The sequence below is a fragment of the Rutilus rutilus genome (genome assembly GCF_951802725.1).
Source record: "Rutilus rutilus genome assembly, chromosome: 2".
NCBI lineage: Eukaryota > Metazoa > Chordata > Actinopteri > Cypriniformes > Leuciscidae > Rutilus > Rutilus rutilus.
Genome location: NC_140210.1, coordinates 41826070 through 41848881, shown reverse-complemented (window position 1 = coordinate 41848881; position 22812 = coordinate 41826070). Strand labels below are relative to the sequence as shown.

The 22812-nt window shown below is 39.5% G+C and overlaps 1 protein-coding gene across 1 annotated transcript; it reads left to right on the top strand.

Moving 5' to 3' along the window:
* The first annotated feature begins 73 nt into the window (after nucleotides 1-73).
* On the top strand, nucleotides 74-21889 carry ppp3r1b (protein phosphatase 3 (formerly 2B), regulatory s1ubunit B, alpha isoform, b). The gene is made up of 6 exons (XM_084396906.1): nucleotides 74-279; nucleotides 4844-4883; nucleotides 15122-15298; nucleotides 15669-15728; nucleotides 17640-17824; nucleotides 19683-21889. The coding sequence occupies exons 1-6, from the start codon at nucleotides 277-279 to the stop codon at nucleotides 19728-19730; spliced, it is 513 nt and encodes a 170-aa protein (XP_084253032.1). The 5' UTR covers nucleotides 74-276; the 3' UTR covers nucleotides 19731-21889.
* Nucleotides 21890-22812: the final 923 nt, after the last annotated feature.

Genomic DNA, 22812 nt, shown 5'->3' with positions numbered 1-22812 from the left:
TCTTGCTCCCTCCCTCTCTCTCTCTCTCTCTCTCTCTCTCTTTCTCTCCCCCTCTCTCTCTCCCTCCACCACCACCACCATCGGCTCAACCCACTGCCTCTCTTCCCCCTCCGCTGCGGACCTACCGAAGCCACTGCAGTGAATCCTTCAATCTTCAAACCGAGAACAAGATCCGAGCGACGCGCTTATCGCGACTTCCTCGCTCAGAAAAATAACCGTCGGCGACAGTTGAGTTCCGCGAGAGTCTGCACAAGGCGAAGAAACCCCGGCGACAGAATGGTAAGGATCCCCAACAGCTCTCGCTAAACCGCTGCAAATATATCCGAGATAGCAGATACTTCCTATACTGTTGCGCGTCGTATCAATAGCGCGTTTAACACGCCTTTCTGGTGCCGTGACGGACTGGAAACGCGCTCGCGGTGTCGTGATCAAAGCCGTTGTTGATAAAACAGAGCCATGGCAGTCAGTGTGGCCCGCGTTCAGGCTCTGTACGCTATGAGCTGAGAAGAAACACGTCGCTATCTTGTAGATTCCAGTGTAAATGCTGTATTTGACCCGAACAGTGATCAACTGTAATGGCGCGGCTGGAGAAGAGAAACATTGTAACGTTTTGGCTGCTAGTTCAATCGATACGGCTGTCAAAGTGATCGAGAGCTGGTTTGCTCGTAAAATAGATCCGTTGACAACTTGAATCGACTGGTTGATTCTCCAGGAAAGGTTGACTTTGCTGGGCCATCAATTATACGACGGGGATTCCTACATTTGGGGAAGTTTTCTATCCCCTGGCGTGATTTTAATACTACTTTTTCATAAAACAGTTCTTTAGTATTTCTCATTTTTAGGGTTTCTTAAAGGGATAGTTCACCCAAAAATCATTTACTCACCCTCAAGTTGTTCCAACCCTGTATACATTTCTGCTGAACACAAAGGAAGATATTTTGAAGAATGTTTGTAACCAAACAGTTGTGTTTTTTCCTCAATACTATGGTGATAGTACTAAGTCACAGATAGTACTACAATACTAAGTCAATGGTGTCCCACAACTGTTTGCTTCAATGTTCATTTTTGGGTGGACTATCCCTTTAAATTTGCTAGAAGGTCTCTGTTTGCGGTTGTCCGCCCACCCTGACTTCTCAACTTTCCCTGTATAGGCTAATAGTTGTATAAAAAGTCCTAAAATTAGGGAAATTCTGCTTTGCAACTTTTCATAAGAGCGTAAAAACATTTTCGCCCTGGTTTGATATTAACTTGTGCATTTCTATTGTTCTTATAACAAGACATTCACTGTCCCACACACTGCTGTCATTACTGCCACACCAAGCATTTTAGTTCACAACCGTGTTTCTTCAAAAAGCTAATATTTGGTTATTATAGAAATTGCAAAGTGACAGGAATGTTTTTAAAATGTTTACATCATGATCTGAGAGTGGATTTATTATGCATCATTGGCCAAACAGATAGAGTTTATTAGAAACTTTGTTGATGAATCATGTTTACTGTAATATTTAGTGTTGTATATATGCAATTATGACAGTTAATGAGCTGATTGACATGAGAGGAAGTCATATCTCACATTTTTTTGATACAGTTCATATCTACCAATATACAGTAAGCTGAAGAAATAAGCAACCTACAGGATTCCCTCATTTAAGCAAAACCTAAAAAATATTCTTCTGATCCTAAAAGTCTTATTAGTATTAGCCGTATTACCAATGACAGATGAATTTGTGCCAAAATAGGGTTTGATTGGATGTACTGTCATTGAGGTAAACAAAAGATATGGGAAGGTGATATTTATTTTGCTATCCTAACTATAAGTGGTTAGTTGAATATTATTTTATGTGCATTTTTGTCGTTTTTTTCCCCCCTGCTGTCCTTGATCCTATCAGAACAAATCTGCAGCCCATTTTTGTGTCTTTCTTGACCTACTAAAAATTAGTAAAACATTTATTTTTAAACTGTTTTCTAGTAAACTGGTTTGACTGGTCAAATAATGCAAATGTATTGGTCCGACGGTGTGGGAACCCTGAACCTGTTGTTTATGTACCAATTTCTGTGGTATAGTCATTGAATTTAGCCTCAATTTACACTGAATTGCTATCATGAGCAGAGTGGCTGATACAAAGCATATGTATGAATAATTAATCATAGCTAATAAAAGATACACAAGTTTTAAAAGGACCCTAGTTGGAACTTGGAATGAGCACTTCTTTTAATCAGATGCTGCAATCGGCCAATGAGAGAATCTCAGTTGATCAGTGTGACCCTAAAAGAAGACATTCAGTGCACTCAATTCAAAGAAAGTGAAGTGTGCATACTTGGGATGCATAGCGTAGCATTACGTGCTCCAAGGACTAGCTTCACAGACCCAGAATTAGCCTAGGCGGAGACACTATCAACATGACGTATATCTGATTATAACGGATTATTGAAAACAAATGTAAGGCGGGGCTTGGTATCTATGCAGTGGTTGTTGATTGGATGTTGAGATGTGGATGCAGGCCCTGTCCCAAATGGCACACTTCATGTGGACTTCCAATGGCCGCCGCGTGCGTTAAGTCCCCAAGACCGTAGGGTGTCCCATGTGTCATTTTAGGTTTCAGAAGTTTCCCTTTGCGGCCGCTACGTGCACTTTTACCGAGACCGCAAGCCCACTAGCTCTGCAGACTTCTACCCGACAGTCACAGCGGCGTAACTTCACGAAAGTGTGGACTTGGAGGAAGATTGTGAGGGTTTTGGGTTCCATTTGGGACAGGGCCGCTGATGAACACGAGCTTTGAGGAGCAGGGTTTAAGTGCACTAAATTATCCTGCTTACGTCATCAGAGAAAAGTCTTGTGTTTTAAACATTACGAGGTCAAAAAATGTGTTAAAAATTAAACATGCACAGATGACTTGTTCACAATACGATGTGTTAGCGTGCATGTAGAAAATAGATGTGGTGAATTTTCTTTAAAACAGCAATGAAAAGTAGTACATCTGCAAAATTATGCAAATGTATATCTGTTGACCTCATGTTTAGGGGTACAGGCCTGATTTGCGTATTCATTTAATACCATTACTTTCCATCTGCACTTTCCCTTTAAACAATACCCAATAAATGCTTCAAGCCGTTACAAAACAAAGCACAAATCACAAGGGGTTCCCTTGAAAAGTGCGTGCCAGTTGGCTTCCTAACAGACTACTGAAGGAACTTCCTGATTGGACATTTGAAATGATTGGGAATGTGGTGATGTAATAAAGGGTCAAATGTAGCGCAAATATAGTTACATTTCAGCCGTGCATTCATTCCCTGTATGAAAGTTTCCTCCAGCTTTTGCTTTGCTTTGAGGTGTCTTTCCTTGCCCGGTGACTTTGCTCACGCTTTAGGCCATATAACCAGATGAAGTAATCCTAAACCCTCAATCCACTTTAAGTTAATTTGCTGTCGCTCTACCACTAAAGTTAAAATAGCACATGGCACTCAACCTTAGCTAACCTACTAGCTGTGGCAAAACACCGTCTGATTGTAGAGCACATGAGCGTACTAACTCATTTTAGAGGGAGAGACATACTGAAACGGCTCTATTTGAATACAGTAAATAAGAGAAGTCTCTGTGTTTGACCACACAGTGACTGAAGTGTGACCTGTCCCACACGGGTTTAATCTACTTCCACACCATAGGTGCGAACGCATGTACACACAGCGCCAAAAATACACCTCCTCTACTACATGTTTTATCAGCGCCAAAGTGTGCTCGAATGTTATATTAGAACAGAAATGTTAACACTTCTCCTTTTTACAGTGTTCGTTCATTTTCTCTTATCTTATCCCCATGAAATGGCTGGATCACAATCACATAGCCACACGGGAACTTGACTTTGTAAGCTGTGAAACTGTGTGATACACGTTTAATGGAGAGCTATAGATATTGTGGAAGTTGCTGTAGATCCTTCTAGGCACAGCGATGGCCCAGTTTATCTGTCCCGCTCCCTATATTGGGTTGTGGTAGCTTTGGTTTCCTCCTGCGAGTCACAACAGGCCTTCAGCAATCCGCTCCTGAAGGCACCAGCCCACTTGCTGACTTGAAACAACTTGATATTTGTCTGAGATGTCACGCCTATTGAGAAATCGTTTGTTGAAATCTTGCCCTCTGTCTGGTCTTGTAGTTCGTTTAAAAATCAAATTATGTAATTTACGCATCCCAATGTGCCATATTATTTTTCTTCCCTGAAACCCAAAATGAGATGCAGCCTCACCAAGGCTCATTCATAAAATTCAGTAAAACTTTAATGTTGTGAAATATTATTACAATTCAAAAGTGACAGTAAAGCTATTTATAATGTTACGAAAGATTTCTGTTTCAAAGAAATGCTCAAAATGTATCGCCGTTTTCACAAAAATAAATATGAAACCTTCATTCTTTATCATAAATGTCTCTTGGACAGCAAATCATCATATTAGAATGATTTCTGAAGGATCATGTGACACTGAAGACTGGAGCAATGATTATCGAAAATCTGATTATCTACTTAGCTAAGACACGTCAGGTGCCATAGTGGTGTGACTCTGAGGACCCTTTCCCCTTGTGACTCGGGTGACAGCCATGTGTCATGTAGTGAGAACATAGTGAACATTTACTACATCAACACACACACAACTTTTTCATTACAGGAAATAGTAGCCTAAAAGACATATATTATGCTTGGTTGAGGTATTTGATGATGCCAAATCATTGATTATGGTGTTATAATTGAATTTATTTCCTCAATCAGTATCAACGACATTAAAAAAATGAATTCCCCTTGGTTAACATTTTAAGTGTGTTGTCATGCTGATTCAGACTCTTGTTCTCTCTCTACAGGGAAATGAGGCGAGTTATCCCTTGGAGATGTGCTCACACTGTAAGTAAATTGGGTATTCTAGTACTTTTCCTTACTTTTTAATTTGTAAATAGGGAAATTCAGTCATAGTTTATGCACGATGCCTTAAACAGCACCTGTACATGTCTGGATTTGTTTCAACATTTGTCAGAAACATGTGTTCGACATCAACAATATGGAAAATGGTGATTATGTAATTATTGAGGATTATGTAGGAGATGACGAGGTTTGGAAACATGCATTTTGTATGCTAGGATGGGCTAAAACCCCTTTAAGGCAAGTCAGTCCACATGGCGGCCATCTTGACAGGGCCCCTGGGCTGTGGTTAAATGAGGTTTGCCGTTTTGTTTCCTTCCTACAAGAAAGAACTAGATATTGCATTATATTGCACTACTGCTTAAAGTAAATATCTTTAAAATGTACTTTTGGATGAAAGGAAACTGACCAATCAAAGCACTCTGAGCTTATCAGAAGGAGGGGCTTTGTAGAAATCGGCACTTTTCAGAGAGACTAGGAATAGAGGAGCTGCAATAATGTACAGCATGGGGGGAAAAAAGTGTTTTTTGAACCTTAAAGCATAACCTAATCAATTAACCCAGTAAACAAAATAATGAACTTTTAAAATGGCATCAAATGACCCTTTAATATTTTGAATTTTCTAAATTTTCCATTTTATTTTTAATTAAACTTTTAGTAATTTTGTTGTGTTTTTGTCATTTTATTGGTTATAAATGTGTCTATTTAGGTGTGTGTGTGGGGGGGGGGGTCCGATTTATTTATTTATTTATTTATTTTTTATCAATTTTAGTACTTTAACCTAAATAAAACACTTTATTGTGCACCGGTCAATATTTTTTTCAATGAACCCTCCTGCAAATTTACGTCAGATGAACCGTGGTTAGTCACTAGAGCTGCACAATTCTGGATAAACTGAGAATTGACAAAATGTTAATTGCTGCAGTCTAGTTTTAAAACGTTTAATTAATTTAAATAATTTATTTTTTATTTTTTAATCCAGTTGAATAAATGATTCAATGACTCGCTCATAAATACATCACTTGTTTCACCACTGGATGAATCAGCCTTTTTGAACAAACCTCTTGAATAAACGATTCAGTGGCAAACACATTTTTTAACAGTCACGTGTCGCCACCTACTGGCGTAACGATGTAATCATCTGTGGTAATTTAAATATTTGCAACACAGACATAATTATACTGTGTGGTTGAAAAGACTGTATGTGTTGTGAGCTTTTTCATACCTATACATGACCACTGCTCTTTCTGGCTCAGCGGTGTGATTTTGTCAAAGATTAATAGACATGGCTGAATCGTTGTCATTTAGGAATAAGATCGCGTGGGTATTTAATTCGATGTTTTAGCGATTAATCGTGCACCTTTATCAGTCAAGACATGTTGCTCGTTGTGTATGATCAGAATAAGCAGCCGTCAGTGTAGTCTAGTTTGGTCCTTTAAACACTTGTGCTTGCTGCTTTGGGATCAGCTGGAAGATCGAGACATGAGGGAGAGGGCTTTCCCTGGATCAGTGGGGCTCTCCAGGTTTGGAAGAGGGCCAGTGCCAGACAGGGTGGCGTAAGGGTGCTTGCTGTGGATATGTGGGCTATAAATGCCTCCAGCTTGTAAAGGTTAGTCTGGGGGCTGCGGGAAGCACAAGCCTGTTTATTTATAGAGTTGGTGGGGGTGAGTAAAAGATCATGAGGCGATGGCCCATTTTTAATAGGTTTCTTTTTTGCGTGGTTCGTAATTCTTGACGAACGCATTTAGGAGAGCTTTAGGATTTTTGATAACCCTTTTTTTGCTGTGAATGTGATGGCTGGTGCTTGGCCGAAAAGTCTACAAACCTCCAACTGTTTCCACTTATTTAAAGGGACGGTTCACCCAAAAATGTATATTCCGCCCTCATTTTCTCAAGCTCATGTTGTTTCTAAACTAAAAGAAGAGAGAGATATAAAAAAAAAATGTCTTGTTGTTTTGTCCAAACAATGAAAGTCAAAGGGGATCTTCTTTTGTGCTCCAAGCAGACAAATGAAAGTCATACAGGTTTGGAAAGACATGAGGGTGAGCAAATGATTACAGAATTGTTGTTGTCGGGCGAACTATCCCTTTAAGAAATAATTCTAATGTTACTGTTACTTCATAATCTTTGCACATATAGAGAAGGAATATGAAGAAATTTCTCTACTTTGTAAGTAAAACTAAGATTATTAGAGTATGTTTTATAAGCAAATACTATTTCAGTCTTACTCGTACGTACCGCGGAGAACAAGCTGTGTCCTGTGAATAAGAGGACAAAACTCTTTCAAATATTTGATGGCACTAACATGGCAAATCCAGTGATTTTATTCGTCCTCAACACCGTAATGATGAAAGCAGTGGGAGGTCAAAGGTCAAGGCGAGCCGAATTCCCAGGAGCTTATGCTGCCGAATGAGGTTCCAGTAATGAATTGCGCAGGACTGTAACTGGTTGATAACGAGAGTGCTGCTGTGAAACTGAGCCACCTGTTGGTCAGATGGGTGCTTGGCAACCACAAGGACATCATAAGGCCTCTCAAATTAGCAGCTGTGGTAACATAACACTTATGACATCATCCCAAATCAGTTTTGTAGATGAGATGCATCTGGCAGACACAGGCTGTTTATTTGACATACAAAAGAAAAGATGATTCTGATCACCAGTCACTATATTTCACCCCGACACTGTTTTATTGGATCATGAGAAGGCACTATGTTTAAGAGGGATGTGCACACGAACTGGATATCTGTGTCCGAAATCGCCCCCTATACCCTCACCCACTATTCCCTACGTTAGTCTACTAATGTAGTCCACTTGAAGGAGTGAATGAAAACGAGTGAGTGAATTCGGACACTGAGGGCTGTTGTTTTTGCATAGTTTGTGCTTGTCGTTTAATAATCATTTGAAACTTAACAAACTAGCAGCTCCAGTTGTAATGAAAAGATTTATCTTGAACTCTGTCATGGAAACTAGCATAAACCTTAATTGAACAATTTAATAATCAAGTAAAAAGGAATTATTTATACCTGTATGATATTATGCTGTGCCCACATTGGACCAGCGGTTTGGAAAATGGATGGATGGATGATTCAGCTGCGCCGCCATCTTCTGGTCAGACGCGGGAATTCAGTCGGCGACTCTCACAGTGCATTATGGGTATTCTCTAGCCATTGAGCGTACATCGGTTGTACCAGAGAATGTCTAATAAGGGGAGAACTTCCACTCTCAGTAAACTTCCGGCTTCTGAACTGGTTGCAGTTCCACTCTAATTCCATATGAGGGCGCTCACAGGACGAGTGCAGAATGAATGGAGGTCTATGGCAGTATACCCCTCAAAATACACTTTTCTCAGGATATAATTTTTTGTCTAGTAATTTGAATGCTGTATTCGAAAAGAGATGCAAAGAAATTACACATCGCTGGGTGTTAGATTTTTTTTTTAGAGTCACTTATTTGCTTTAAAAAGTCTTTTAAAGTGTCAATGACGTCATACACATCGTACAACCAGATATACTGCTTTACGGCAATCCTTCAGTCACTTTGGTGCTTTCGCGCTCTGCACTTTCTTTTCTCTCGAGGCATCGACAACACAGCTGACACAGGTAAATACACGTGCTAGAAGAGTTTTTGTTTTGTTTGTTTCTGGTCCCGCTTCGGATGCCGCGATGCCATCAAGCGGTATCTCTGGTCGTAATCAGTCCTTCACTGACCAATCAGCGTTCATTAGCAGAATGCTAGCGTGTTATGAGCAACAACAACTCAACCTGTAAGAAATCGAAAGGACATAAGTACTCGTTCATTCAACTTTCGACCTATAACCCATGTTGAACTTGCAAAACCTACAATCAAATCTGAGATTTATCAACGGCAATCGAGTGAAAGAGACGAATTTAGCCGTTTAGCCCCACAGACTCTCATTCATTTTGCACTCATGGGCGATCGCCCCCAGTGGAACTCTGGTGGAACTACAACCAAAATTCGGTACAATAGGACTTAATAGGGAGTGGGCAGGCTCTCCGTAGACGGGCTCTGGTTGTACACTCGTTACTGCGGTGCATTGTGGGATTGAATGTGTGCATTCGATAACGTCCGCTATGGTTTTGGACACCACTACAAATGGCTGTTCCCTCAAATAGAGCCCTATTTAAGGGTATAGGGATGATTTCGGGCACAGACACACTTTCAAAAAAAATTTGAGGAAGTGCTTCAATATTCAGTATTAAAGTAGTATTAGACAAAGGGGAACTGGAGCGCTGCTGGTATCCCTTGTATCCTCTGGTGCTCGTGGAAAGGTTAAATGTTCATAAAAAAGAATTGGAAAAAAAATCCAGGTCCAGGCACTCAGTAGAATGTAAAAGTTAAAAAGCCTTTATTATTTTAAAGGGCTAAAGCATTAAAACACCAATGCGTATCGGCCCACTGGCCTTCATCAGGGTGTTGGTAACAAACAAACAGAATCAAGCCATACTTATAGTTGCATTGATTATTAAAGTAGTATTGTTCCAGGTTAAATAAGTTAAGTTATCAATTGACAGCATGTGTGGCATAATTTTGATTACCACAAAATATTATTTCAACACACCCATCGTTTTCTTAAAATCAAGGTTACACTGAGGTTATAATGCAAGCGAGACAGATTTTGGCGGATTTAAAAGCAGAATGTGAAACTTACAATATTGTACAATGTTCACTTCTATTGAAAGTGCCTCATGTTGTTGCTTTTTTTTTAATAAAACTGGTGAAAATGGATTTCTGTGGTAATTGTCACAAAGGCTATGTACTGAACCCAGAATATGTTTTGGATTCACCTGATCCCAAATAGACGTGTCTTAGAGAGGGCATTTACATAAGACACGTTCTTGCATTTAAAAACGTCTAGTTGGAGCACTATCTAGTGTTGTTGACACATTTTAGAAGTGGAACGCTAATTAAAGCAAAAATCTGCAGCAGAAATGATATAGCAAAAGTTGACACATTTCTCTAACGAGCGTGTGCACCACTGCTCTCCCTCCGCTGAGATGGATGTCCTTGTTGCTAGGGGGCTTTTCTGAGAGATGGCCCTTATCAGCCATTACAGTGTGAGAGACCGTAGACGATCAGCCCGACTGCTATAAATATTTTCCCATCTCGACAATGTTTGAATACTGTGGCTCAGTGATGCAACAGTCATGCTGTGCCTGTAGTGAAGAGTCTGAACTTTATTTTTATTCGAGATCCGCTGATGCCGATTATTCAGAATGATATCTACCAGAATGATATCTATGTTTGATTTTCTTAAGGAAAAAAAATCTCTCCCAAATAATGCTGCAAACTATACAGGGAACCCTCTCATTTGGTACATTAAAATTAACAACAGCTGTTATATTCAACTGGTATTTATTTTCAGATATAATAATTACACTTACATTTTGATAAGTTGTGCTGTATCATTCAGCATATCTTCTGATGTTCATGCATGTTTTTTCTTGCTATAATTTGCGTTAAAGTGGAAGAAAAGACTCTGTCGCTTCATCTGAGGCTCTACAGATCTGTCACGTCACATTTAAGAGCGTCAAAATGCCATTTATTGTTTGAATTTCGTGATAAAATGGACAGAATTTGAAAGCTGAGACTTTGTTTCTTATCCGAAGTAACAGAGCACAAAGCTCTTTGAGATTATTGAATGGGAGGCGCTACAAATAATGATTGGTGTAGGAAAAAAACGCAGACCTGACAATCCTGGCTTCAGCTACGGGTGATTCACAGGGTCAGATAGAGCCTGCTTTAACGTCGCTATTTTTAACTGTCAATGCGTTACTGTTGCATTAACTTGCCCTCAACACAAGAGAGATTTTCTTCACACTCATTATGGGTTGCAGTCTGAACACGTTTTTCCGCACCCTTTTGATTGACAGGATACAATCAGCCCTGATCATTGGCTGTTTTAAAAAAAAACGTCCGATAGTGAAAATAATTGCTTTTATCGGCCAATACAGATTATTAGCCAGTACGTTTTTGCATCTATCATTTTTATTCTTTTGAGGCCTAGAAAGCCCCTTTATTTTACGCAAATCTGACCTAAAATGGCCCCATTCACCACTTTCAGTATGTGGACTGTAACACCCTTTGTCCCGACGTCTCGCGGCACGACAGATGCATGATGGTGTAATACAGTCACCTGGTTTATTGACACACATTGACACTAGCTCTATCAGGGTTAATCCATGGTATATTAATAGATATGAAGTATGAATAGTTATATCATCTGCTTTAGGTTAATCTGGGAAGTGTCCACACACTCGAAATAGCACAGCAGAAATCCGCATGTGTCTCTTTACCTCTCTTGAACCACGGAGAATAACTGGATGTGCAACAGCAGTAACTCAGAGCTTGTATCAGCAGTGACAGGGTCTCAGGCTGCTTTTCATTTACACGGCTGTTTTTGGAACCCATTCAACTTAAATTACATGTGCTTAAATACTGAATATTATTGTCCTCCGGAGACCCAGATGTTCGATTTGTCCTCTGTTGAAGACTTTTCCCCCCCTGAATTGCTGAGTATGCAATACCTGATTAATCTGGTCTGTCAGGGATATTTAAATGATTTAGGTTTAAAGCTACAATATGTGATTTATTTTTTTCGCCGCTAGTGGTCGCTAACCTCTTACAATAACAAAGGCGTTGGTTGATGACGCAGTGATAAGTGGAATCATGGAACTTGTCGTCATGCCGATGGATCTAATAATGTTTGTGGATGAGTGAATACATTGCTGTTTTTTAACATGACTGTGGTATGAAGCAGGGCGAGATTGCTAATGAGAGACAGATATCAGCGCCACACGCGAGTCTCGCGGAGATAAAGGAATGAGGACGTTTAATTCTACCTAACTAACTTACCCACAAGTGCTGAATTACTACTCGCACAGGTCAGTTTATTTGACAAATTAATTTTGTGAGTCTACACTATCTTGGTCTACACTATCACACTGAACAGCATTTGAGTGTGTTGAAAGTTATAATGTTTTTCTCTGTGTTAAGTTTGTTGGCTATATGAGACTAGCAGTAAGCTAGATCATCATTAGAATAACATAACTGATCATATTCTAACATTTCATCATGTTGAGCTATATAACATTGATTTGTTTTATGGGGGCTGCACAATATATCGAAAAATGATCGTCATTGCGATAATAGTATATCATATGCGATATCCATATCGCAGAGAGGTGCGATAAATTGCATTTATTTTATGTGTCAAGCATTTGTGTGATGCATGCATGCATAGGTTGTTTATCCAAATTCGACCAATCAAATGGGGCCTTACTATCTTTATACCCGCCTCCCCAGTAGGTGCTATTATGCTATTGGCTAGATCGGGCCCAAAGGGGAACCTAGTGGCTCAGAGCAGAGAGTGGAAAATAAAAACTAATAGCGGGAGTAGAGACAAGCGAGGAAAATGACAACAGCGAAGAACCGGTGCCTAAAGAGAACTGTACGTCTGAAATATGGCAATATTTTGGCTTCAATAGAGAAGACGTGTCATAAATGCAGGTACTGTGTAAGGGGCCGTTCACATATCGCGTCTAAAAACGCATGGAAAGCGCGGCCGCGCCGCTATCTCTTCTTTCCACAAGCGCTTAAGTCTGTTGTTGCTATGCAGCGGAGCTTGCGGAATTCTTAAAAGTTGAGATGTTCTCTATGTTGGAAAATGTGCTTCCATTTTGAGCGCGCTTGCCGCGCGCCTGCATTTGAAATAACGAATTTGCACGCGCAAAAAACGCGATATGTGAACATGAAAAATGTTGGCCACGTCGAGAAGAAACTAATCTCCATAGTCATGTGGAAACGCAACCTCAGGGAGCTATATAGACTTCAAAAAGTGTAAGCCCAAATCTACCAAAACTGCTAACGAAATGCCAAGTAACAATAACAGAGTCTCACAGACAACCATTAATCAAGTGTTGCATGTGTAACGTTAACTCCTTATGAAAAAACTGAGATATTCCTCTGAAGATCAGAAGAATATCTATTAGCCTACCTGTTTATTTTAATATGATCATTACATATATAAATGATTAAAAAAAGTAATAAAAATAGCATTTCTCTAGGGAAATGTTATATCGCAAGAAATATCGCAATACTCAAGAACGATATCGCATATTTTCCCAGTATCGTGCAGCCCTAACATTTGCTCACCTGTCTTTTAAAGTACATGCAAGAGCGGCGTCTCTGTCAAGTCGAAGTTTGCCGCGAAGCTCTCGGCATCTCGAAAAACGCCACGCCGATATTGATCCTCGTTTTAGTTCTCCTTTTGTCCCAAAGTCTGTTTGCCATGATCCATAATGTTTGAACAAAACAACAACAGAGTGCCGCTAAATATTACGCTAAATCACTCCGCAGAAGTAGCAGTGCTTTGCCTTCTGAGAATATAGTTCCCAGTATGTAACGGTTAGAAGATGTCTGTGTCTCATGTGACCTTGTTATTTGTACACGCTGTGACTATACAAATCACAACATGTAAACAGGAAAATGTTGGCATTATTTTGTCACTTATTGGGAGCATTATGCTAGCTGGAGCCGTTTACCTCCAGTCTTTGTGCTAAGCTAGGCTAGCGGTGGGTGCATCAGACAGAGTTACGGCACGTACGGTGATGAAAAGGGTATGTGTGGACTAGGCTTGGCACGATAGTCGGTGTTACCGGTGTTACATGGTGTTCAGTCGCAACACCGGTTTCATCACTTGCCCACCGCAGCACCGCAAACATTTTTTTTAAAGCAGTTACGCAGTATCCGTTTTTTCGGTCATCAGTTGACTAGCGTTATATGATCACGCTCAACCATTCAAGTGCGACAAAACAAGAGACCGCGCTGTAAGTCCTGCCTATTAACACACACGTGCGCACACACGGAAAAGACGCGCGTCAGTATCGAGTTCTCTTTTCGGCCTTGAACAAAACATAACACACACAAATTACGCCAAAATGTCCGTTTTGTTGTTGCGTTTTTCATGAATAATAACGAATAATAACGAACCCACCATTCAAAACACTGTGGTTGAATCCGAAATCGCGCCCTATACCCTCAAATCGTGCGTTATTGTTCTCAACATGATCTCAAGCAGTGAAAAATAGAGGACACTGACAACGCGCTGAAATACAGGACCGAGCAGGTAATATTTAATATTAAACAAAGTCTTAACTTTCAAATTTGGTCAGTCAAACAAAAATAAAATAGGCCTACCGTTTTTTGGCTCTTTAATGTGTCGTGACAGATTGCCTCAGTTAAAGCCAAGTTCAAATCCACCGAAGTTAATCAATAACTCTTCTGACTGCTTTGTCGCACAAAAATGGTGGAATTTGATCGGTCAGATCGCATGTCAATCAAACTCAATATGAATGATGAATTGACGCCATGTAAAAAAAAAAATTACATCACTCTAATACCCCCCACCCCCACGATGAAACCGGTAATACCGGTGTTGTCACAATTCGATTAACCGGTGGGAGAATATTATCACCATCACATCTCTAGTGTGGACTTATCTAACTCTGGGGGACACTGTGAATAAGCTAAAGTCCCAAAAAGTCGCCGTGTTCCTTTAACCATTTACAAAGTCGGCAAGATGCATAGTGTTTTAAAATCTTCAGATTTTAAAAGTTGTGTAGTGTATTCCAGCCTTCAGTTGAACAGATTGAGTTGGGCCTCAGAATTGTATCCCTGACACTGGGCGACTGAAGAGTTGCAAACTTTGAGAATCGCTGATCTCTTGTGATTTCGATGTTTAATTCGATTAACCACACAGCGCTAACAGCAAACAGTCTGACAGCTGATTACTTGAGGTGTGTACCACGTGGCTGTGTGAATGAGATTAGGTCATTTAGCAGTCCGCAGCACAACACTGAGCCGGAGCTGAACGGCAGTCCTCTGAGAGATGACCATGACTGCCAGGCAGAAGAAACTGGGTACGGCTCCTTCTGGCTTTCTGATGGGAGCCAAAGATGGATGGGTGTGTGTATGTGTGTGAGAGAGTAAGAGCCTTGAATATGGAGTTTAGCATCCCTATGTGTGTGTGTTTTAAGACTTGCGCAATCCTCGTAACCATTAGAGATTGACGTTTTGAAGATCTATTATTGATGGTTGTAGCCGAGGGAAAGCTAAGAGAATGAGGAAAGGATGTATTATTTAGTCTGTGTTTTGTGTTGCGCTTCTGTTTAAATGAATTGCTCTCTTCTCTCTCTCTATTTCAGTTGACGCTGATGAGATTAAAAGACTAGGAAAGCGGTTTAAGAAACTCGACCTTGATAACTCGGGCTCTCTCAGCGTGGAGGAGTTTATGTCTCTACCCGAACTGCAACAGAACCCGCTGGTGCAGCGAGTCATCGATATATTTGACACAGATGGCAATGGAGAAGTGGACTTTAAAGGTCAGTAATTGTGCAGTTATACAATGTTTAGGGTCTTTAAGCGTCATGATAGTGATGACATTGCAAAAGCATACTGAATTCCAATTTAGTCTTTTTTTTATTACATCTGTTTGCATGATCAGTTGTGATTGGTCTGGTGTTCCTTGCATATATTTAACCATTCATATCTGTCTTTATGCAGAACCAAAGCCTAAAATTGTTTCTTTGTGGCCTAGGAAATGTAATATTATATGCATTTTCTGACCAATTGAAATTGATGCATTGAGAAGCACAAGCTCAATGCTAGTTTCAGAGGTGCTCTGTGTACTTGAGGAGTTCAGTGTGTAAATGGCTACCTCATCCTTCAATTGCCTGTCTTTTTTCCTTCCAGAGTTCATTGAAGGCGTCTCTCAGTTCAGCGTCAAGGGCGACAAGGAGCAGAAGCTCCGCTGTGAGTCTCTTTCAGTTTTGAATTTTCCTAGTTAACCCTATGAAGCCTACTGTGTCATATTTGATGTGCAAAATTTCTAAAGCCTCTACATTATCAACATGAGAACTGAAACACAATCGACTCTGTGCCTTCTGTCGTCTGATTGATCGTTACCATTTCAGCAAGTAAAAGGCTTTTAGAGTCATTTTAAAAACGTCCACCTCCAGGTCGTGGTATACGTGTCATTCTGCTCTGAAATCTTTAAAAACATAAAAATAACTTTTATATTGTTATTAATATTTCAAGATGAACACTTACTGGACTGAAGCAACTAAGGTTTACTTGATTATCCATACATACATTTTTAGAAAAATCACATGAATCGATATATCAGATGATCTCTCGATCATCATTGCATTACATGTTTTTTCTCCCACAATAAAAAATTACCGCTCGTAAAACTAAGCATTTAAATATTATCTTACTTAGACGTATAATTGGAAGAAATAGTGACAACTGATATGTATGTACAACTGCTATACTGTTATAAAGATCCTATTAATTTACATTACAGGTTATCTGAATTTCATCTTGGTGCAGCTGCACCAAATTTCATATTTTTGGAATAAAATTAAGCCGTTTTTTCGTTCTAGAGTTTGAGCTTTATATTCCCACTATATGATACTACATGAGCCATAAAAGCATGATGCAGAGTCCTGCACGTGGGTGGGTGAACCGCTAATATTTGATGTAATGGGTGGAAGAAAATTTATGTTGTCATTTGAGAAGCGGTTGCATGTCGGGAATCAATAGGCGAGGGCGGACTGCGGGTCCAATATCCAAGACTATTTCACCTCCATTCGGTACACGCTGCTTTTAAGCGGTCCGTGCATATTTGTTCACATTCTGAAGACTGTCAAAGGTTTCTATATACAATGCGTTTTGCAGAATTAAACATAGTCAGTCGCACTGAATTGAAGAGATGGACAGCTTCAGTGTCAAACGTGTTCAGAATTAAATTAGTACAAAAAAACACATGCAATCTTTACATATATACACTGCCCGGCCACAAAAATAATAAAGTCGCTGTTTGGATTTAAATGCAAAGCTTAAGAGTCTATGATTGGATCATTATTGCAGTGATTGTGATGTTTCTAGCATGTTATATGTTTGGAAACAGTTCTTCTAATCCTAATTGATGGAGTGTGCAGCTTTTCATTTCTTAAAGGGACACTCCACCGTTTTTTCATATTAAACTATGTTATTACCTTAAATAAGATGAGTTGATACATACCTCTCTCGTCTCAGTGCGTGCACTAAATCGCTCTGGCGCGCGGCGAAACTTTGTTAGCACTTAGCTTAGCCCAGTTCATTCAATATGGGCTAAGCAGAGAAGCTACCAAACACCTCCACGTTTTCCCCATTTAAATACAGTTACTCGCGTAGTGTAACTTGACCTAGGACGGTGACACAAAACAAAACGTTGTGCTTTTCTAAGCATGTAAAATGGATAACTATATTGTATGGCGGAATACCATGGCAAGTGCTTGGAAGCACTTCGACTTCGGTCCTCACAACCATTCTTTCACAATTTGAGCCTGATGAATCTTGACATTGTCATCCTGGAATATGAACATGATGTGGCTTAAGAAATGAAAAGCTACACACTCCATCAATTAGGATTAGAAGAACTGTTGCCACACATATAACATGCTAGAAACATAATCACTGCAATAATGATCCAATCATAGACTCTTAACCATTTGCCTATTTAAATCCAAACAGCGACTTTTTTTGGCCTGGCATACAGTATGTCTAAATGCGCAGCAAACTTTTTTTTTTTTTTTTAATTAGATTTTTTGGAATTATTTCATGTCAGACTAAAAATGTTGATACAAACCAAAAAAACTCATTCTTGGTTTGTTTCTGCAGTTGCGTTCAGGATTTATGACATGGACAAGGATGGCTACATATCCAACGGCGAGCTGTTCCAGGTGCTGAAGATGATGGTAGGGAATAACCTGAAGGACACCCAGCTGCAGCAGATCGTCGACAAAACCATCATCAACGCAGACAAGGACGGGGACGGGAGGATATCCTTCGAGGAGTTCTGCGCTGTGAGTCTCACATGGGTCATTTCACTTTTGGGTTTCTAATGTAGGGATTCAGCGAAAGTTGACACACATCTGCTGATGCCATTTTCAGCTCTCACTGCAAGAGAAAATAGGCTGGAAGTAAAACGAAAGGGCTCGACATTAACGTTTGTCCAGGACATGTGGGGTTTTTTTCAAGGGGCAAGTGAAAGAAATTGATTTGCCCTATCGGACAAGTAGCCTGATTAAAACTGATTGAAACGCAAACATGATTCTGATTTTAATACATTCAGTGTAAAGAGTTATTGATAATGGATAGTGTATTTCTGGTAATAAGCTCGCGCTGCATGTCTCTGTGTGAGAGACTTTCGTGAGAAATTGAAAAAAAATGCTCACATAAAAAAACATACTGACCACTGAGGTAATAATTCATAATGTTTAGTTTTTTATGCATAACATATGATATAGTTAAGTAACATAACACGACCCAGGGAGCTGATTTGCCGAATATTATCACGATTGCAAATGTTTTAATGGTTTTATAATCATTAACATTATCAGTTCAATCGTTATCAGTTCAATAAACAAGTAGTTAATATTACATCACTTACATTTTAGACACAATATTGACTGTTTTTATTGTATTTCACCAAAGACCACAGCAGAACATTTGTTTATTTTCAAAGCATCACTCAGCGGTGTTTTGTCATTGAATGATTCAGCGTTTTGAACTAATCGGTTAAATCAAAGATTCAATGACTCACTTATTAAATGACTTACTGCCACCTACTGGCAGTTTAGTTTTACCTTTAAAAGTATCATGGCATTTTTTTTCCAACATTTCTTATTTATATATTCAAAAATGTATTTAAAACATTAACTTTTATTTATTGCAGTTTTAAAATTTGCAGTCTAAATTATTTAATTTGTTTGTTAACGGCCCTATAGTGTCTTATTATTATAATTACATTTATATCATTCAAATGTAAGAATTTGACATGAAAGATGACGCATAGGCTACATTTAATTTGGTTATTAAAGGTTGTATCAGTGATTTCAGGCCTAAACATAAATGATCACATTCATCTAATCTTTCCTAACGATCCGCTAGCTGGTAATCACCCGACAGGGCTGGGTGTTGTGAGGTTTTGCGCTCGTGCACGGCTGCCTATGACGACTGCACGCGAAAACCTCACAACACCCAGCCCTGTCTGTGATTGGTTGGAACACTATTTATTTTGGTTTTGAGTAGTTGGTGAAACCAACTGTTTTTGTGTGCAGATCTCAGAGCCTAGGCTGCCTACAGAGACGCGTTTTTTTTGACGGCATGCTTATGGGGCGGGCAGCTAGCGGATCGTTAGGAAAGATTAGATGAATGTGATCATTTATGTTTGGGCCTGAAATCACTGATACAACCTTTAACCAAAAATATGCATATTCAAGTATTTAAATCTGATGACAATATTCATCAGTAACTTTTGTACTCGCACAAGCACATGACAAGGCTTAATGTCGAACCCTGCATTGGTTGTTGTTGGTTTCAAATAATTTTATTTCATACGTTTCTATCTCTATAAACGGTTTTGAAAAATCTTAGTCCAGTACTCCTGAATAAATGTATTGATTTATTGATCAGAAGTTGTTGGAACACTAAATAGAATAATTAACATTTAATATGAATGTAATTATTATAGATATTTTGCCTGTGTTTTTTAGTTTTTGGTATGTTTTTGCGGTGGTGCTTTAATTGGCGCCCTGCAAGAAAAAAAATTTAAAAAAGAAATGGGTTATTGAAACATTACACTTTCTTTTCTTTTTTTTCTTTTACAATCTCTGGTTATGAAATGCACTGACTTTTTTCCCTTTCACCCTTTATCCGCAGGTGGTTGGTGGCTTAGACATTCACAAAAAGATGGTGGTGGACGTGTGAAGAGACGAAACAGGCCCTTCACTGAACACCCTCTTTTTCACTTCTCCATTTCTGAGAATCAGCTCCAGACGTTCTGCTCTCTCTCTCTCTCTCTCTCTCTCTCTTTCTCTCTTTCAATGGAAGTATTTCTCTGAATGATGCCTCTGTTCCCCGTCTGTACTCCCTGAGCCTTGTGACGCCTGCCATCCTAAGTGTTAAAGAGCATGAGATTCTTCTGTCCACGTTCTCGGGTATTTAAGGACAGTCAGAGAGACGTCATCTCTGTCCATTACCGAGCGATTCAGTGTGGTGGAGAAGGAAGGGAGGAGGGTGTGTGTGTGTGTGTGTGTGTGTGTGTACGTTCTTTATTTTTATTTTTGAAGGGGGGGGAGTTTTTGTATTTATTTTGGTCCTGTCTTTTTTTAAAGATGATCCAGGTCTACAGGGAATACATGTATGCGAGCGACATGACTTGACACTTGATTTCAGTGCAACACGCTTCAAGCATGAAGTGCCAATCGAAACATACAATAGCTGAATATTGAAATCGCTATCTGATGTTCTTCATGTCATGAGGAGATTAAAAAAAGTTTGTTAACAAGCTTATTGTTTTTGTTTCCACCTCTTTTGGTTTTGATATCTGCTTCAGATCTCGCGCAAAAAATGCAAAAATCCGATTCGAATTTTCTACCGAGAATGTGTGCGTGTATGTGAACGTGTGCTGTGTTAATATTGTCAGGGAGTTCATCTACCGTCTTGCTTTCTGATATACAGTAGACTAGGATAAAAAGTAAATATATTTGAAGTTGTGCACATATATACGTATGGTTTACTTTTTAAGACGGGTGTTTTATCGCAGGGGTCGCGGGTGGGGAGGGGCGATCAGATCACATATTACTGTAGGATGGAACCGTGCCATCAGTAAACTCTCAACTTTTTTTTTGTGTGTGTGTGTGTGTGTGTGTGTGTATTCTGGATTTATTACCATTTTAACACCGCAAACGAGTCATTTTGATTTACCTCTCGACATTGTAGTTACTTACGAGGATACAGTGCATATTGTGGCGGACTCAATCCACAATAACACCTGATTTGAATATTTGTTGTGGAAATTTAAGGTTAATTTTTCCAACTTGACTGCAGGCAGCATTGTAAAGATCTTAGTAGCTCATATTTGTATATTAGGGATTGAAGGACAGAATGTGTGTGTTGTGGGCTTGGGTTTTTTAAGCTTTAATCGAGTTGGTTCGCAGCATGTTGCTGTCGAAGTAGGCAAAAACCAGACCAGACTGACCATCAGTTTCTCTCTTTCACTTCATCATTTCAAAGACTGATCGATGGGATTCGATTTGTTCAAGAAGGAGAGACCAAACTAAACGCTGTCAATGCGGATGAATACACTCGAAGCATTCAGCCACTCCGCTAGTTTTAAATGTGAATCTCCCGCGCAAACCGGCGCCATCTTCTGCACGGAGACGGGGCTTGTATGTCGTTCCCGAAGACCGTCGAGGTCGAGGTCTTGTGATGTGCTTGCATGATACGGGAGGGTTTCTCTCTATTTTTTTCTTTCTATTGTGCATGTAGATTTTTTTTTTGGGGGGGGGGGGGGGGGATTCTCTTGTTTACATATGAATCGTACTTTTGAGATATAATCTGAATGACAGTTACATATAAATATATGGACGTTGCCAAAGTTTTGGTAAATGTTTAAATATGGAAATTATTTTAAAGCGAGTTTCTTCACTACATTTATCCATAAATATTATTATTCTGAAAATAAACATGTGTGAGTTATTCTGGATTGGTGTCTATCACTCCCAGCGAAGCTTCGTTTTGTTCTTTCCTCTTTTTTAAAAAAGAGAGAGTTATGTTTTTTTTTGTTTTTTTTCGTTATTGGTTTGGTTGAATTGTTTTGTACAGAATGTGTGTTTATTAATGCTTCTTGCTTTCGGTTCTGTTTTGTATTTCTTCAGCTGGGGGGGGTCAGACAGCCATCTATATAACTTTCGGTATGGTGGGATTTTGGACAAAGGAAACACACAAGTGAATGAAAACGTTTCGCTTTTAGGTTCAACGTTTTGTTTCTTTCTTCATTTCTCTGCATGCTGCATCATATGCTGTGGGAACCATTGAAATGTCATTCATGAAAATGAGAAATAAAATATTTGAGACTTGTACAACTGTGTTCTGGTTGTGTCAATTGCACCATAATGTAGAAAAAGCCGTTCATTTTCGTGTCCCCATCATGGGTCACCGTGATTTTGCCAAGACAGACATGTTCCTGGATCAACATATTTTGTTGATCCTGGAATAACATTCCTGTCCCAAAATTTAGCCCTTACCAAATCCCTACCCCTAAACCTAACCCTACCCATATTTTTTTCCTAAAATCAGAGGGAAATGATAGGTGAATAACACTGATGTCGAAGCAACTCACCCTGGTTCTAAGCCTAAACTTGACAAACTGTAAACTTGTCCCTCAAATCTGATTGGTTGATTGGAAAGTTGTTCCAGGATCAACAAAGATGTTGATCCAGGAACATTTGGTACTTGGTGAAATCACGTTCACCCCCCATCATGCATTTCTTAATATAGGCTATTGGATGTAATACTTGTAAGACTGATGTCACAGTTGGGTTGTCCTTAAAGGGATACTCCACTTTTTTCGGAAATAAGCTCATTTTACAACTCCCCCAGAGTTAAACAGTTGAGTTTTACCGTTTTAGAATCCATTCAGCCGAACTCCGGGTCTGACGGTACCACTTTTAGCATAGCTTAGCACAGATCATTGATTCTGATGAGTCCAGTAGCATTTCTTTCAAAATGACCAAAGAGTTTCAATATTTTTCCTATTTAAAACTTGACTCTTCTGTAGTTAAACCGTGTACTAAGATCGACGGAAAATGAAAAGTTGCGATTTTTACGCCTGCTGCACTCATGGTACAGCCGCACAGTTCCTTAATTATTACGCCGGAATGAGAGTAGTTCCTAGTCATATAGGCTTAGAAAATCGCAACTTTTCATTTTCCGTCGATCTTAGTACACGGTTTAACTACAGAAGAGTCAAGTTTTAAATAGGAAAAATATTGAAACTCTTTGGTCA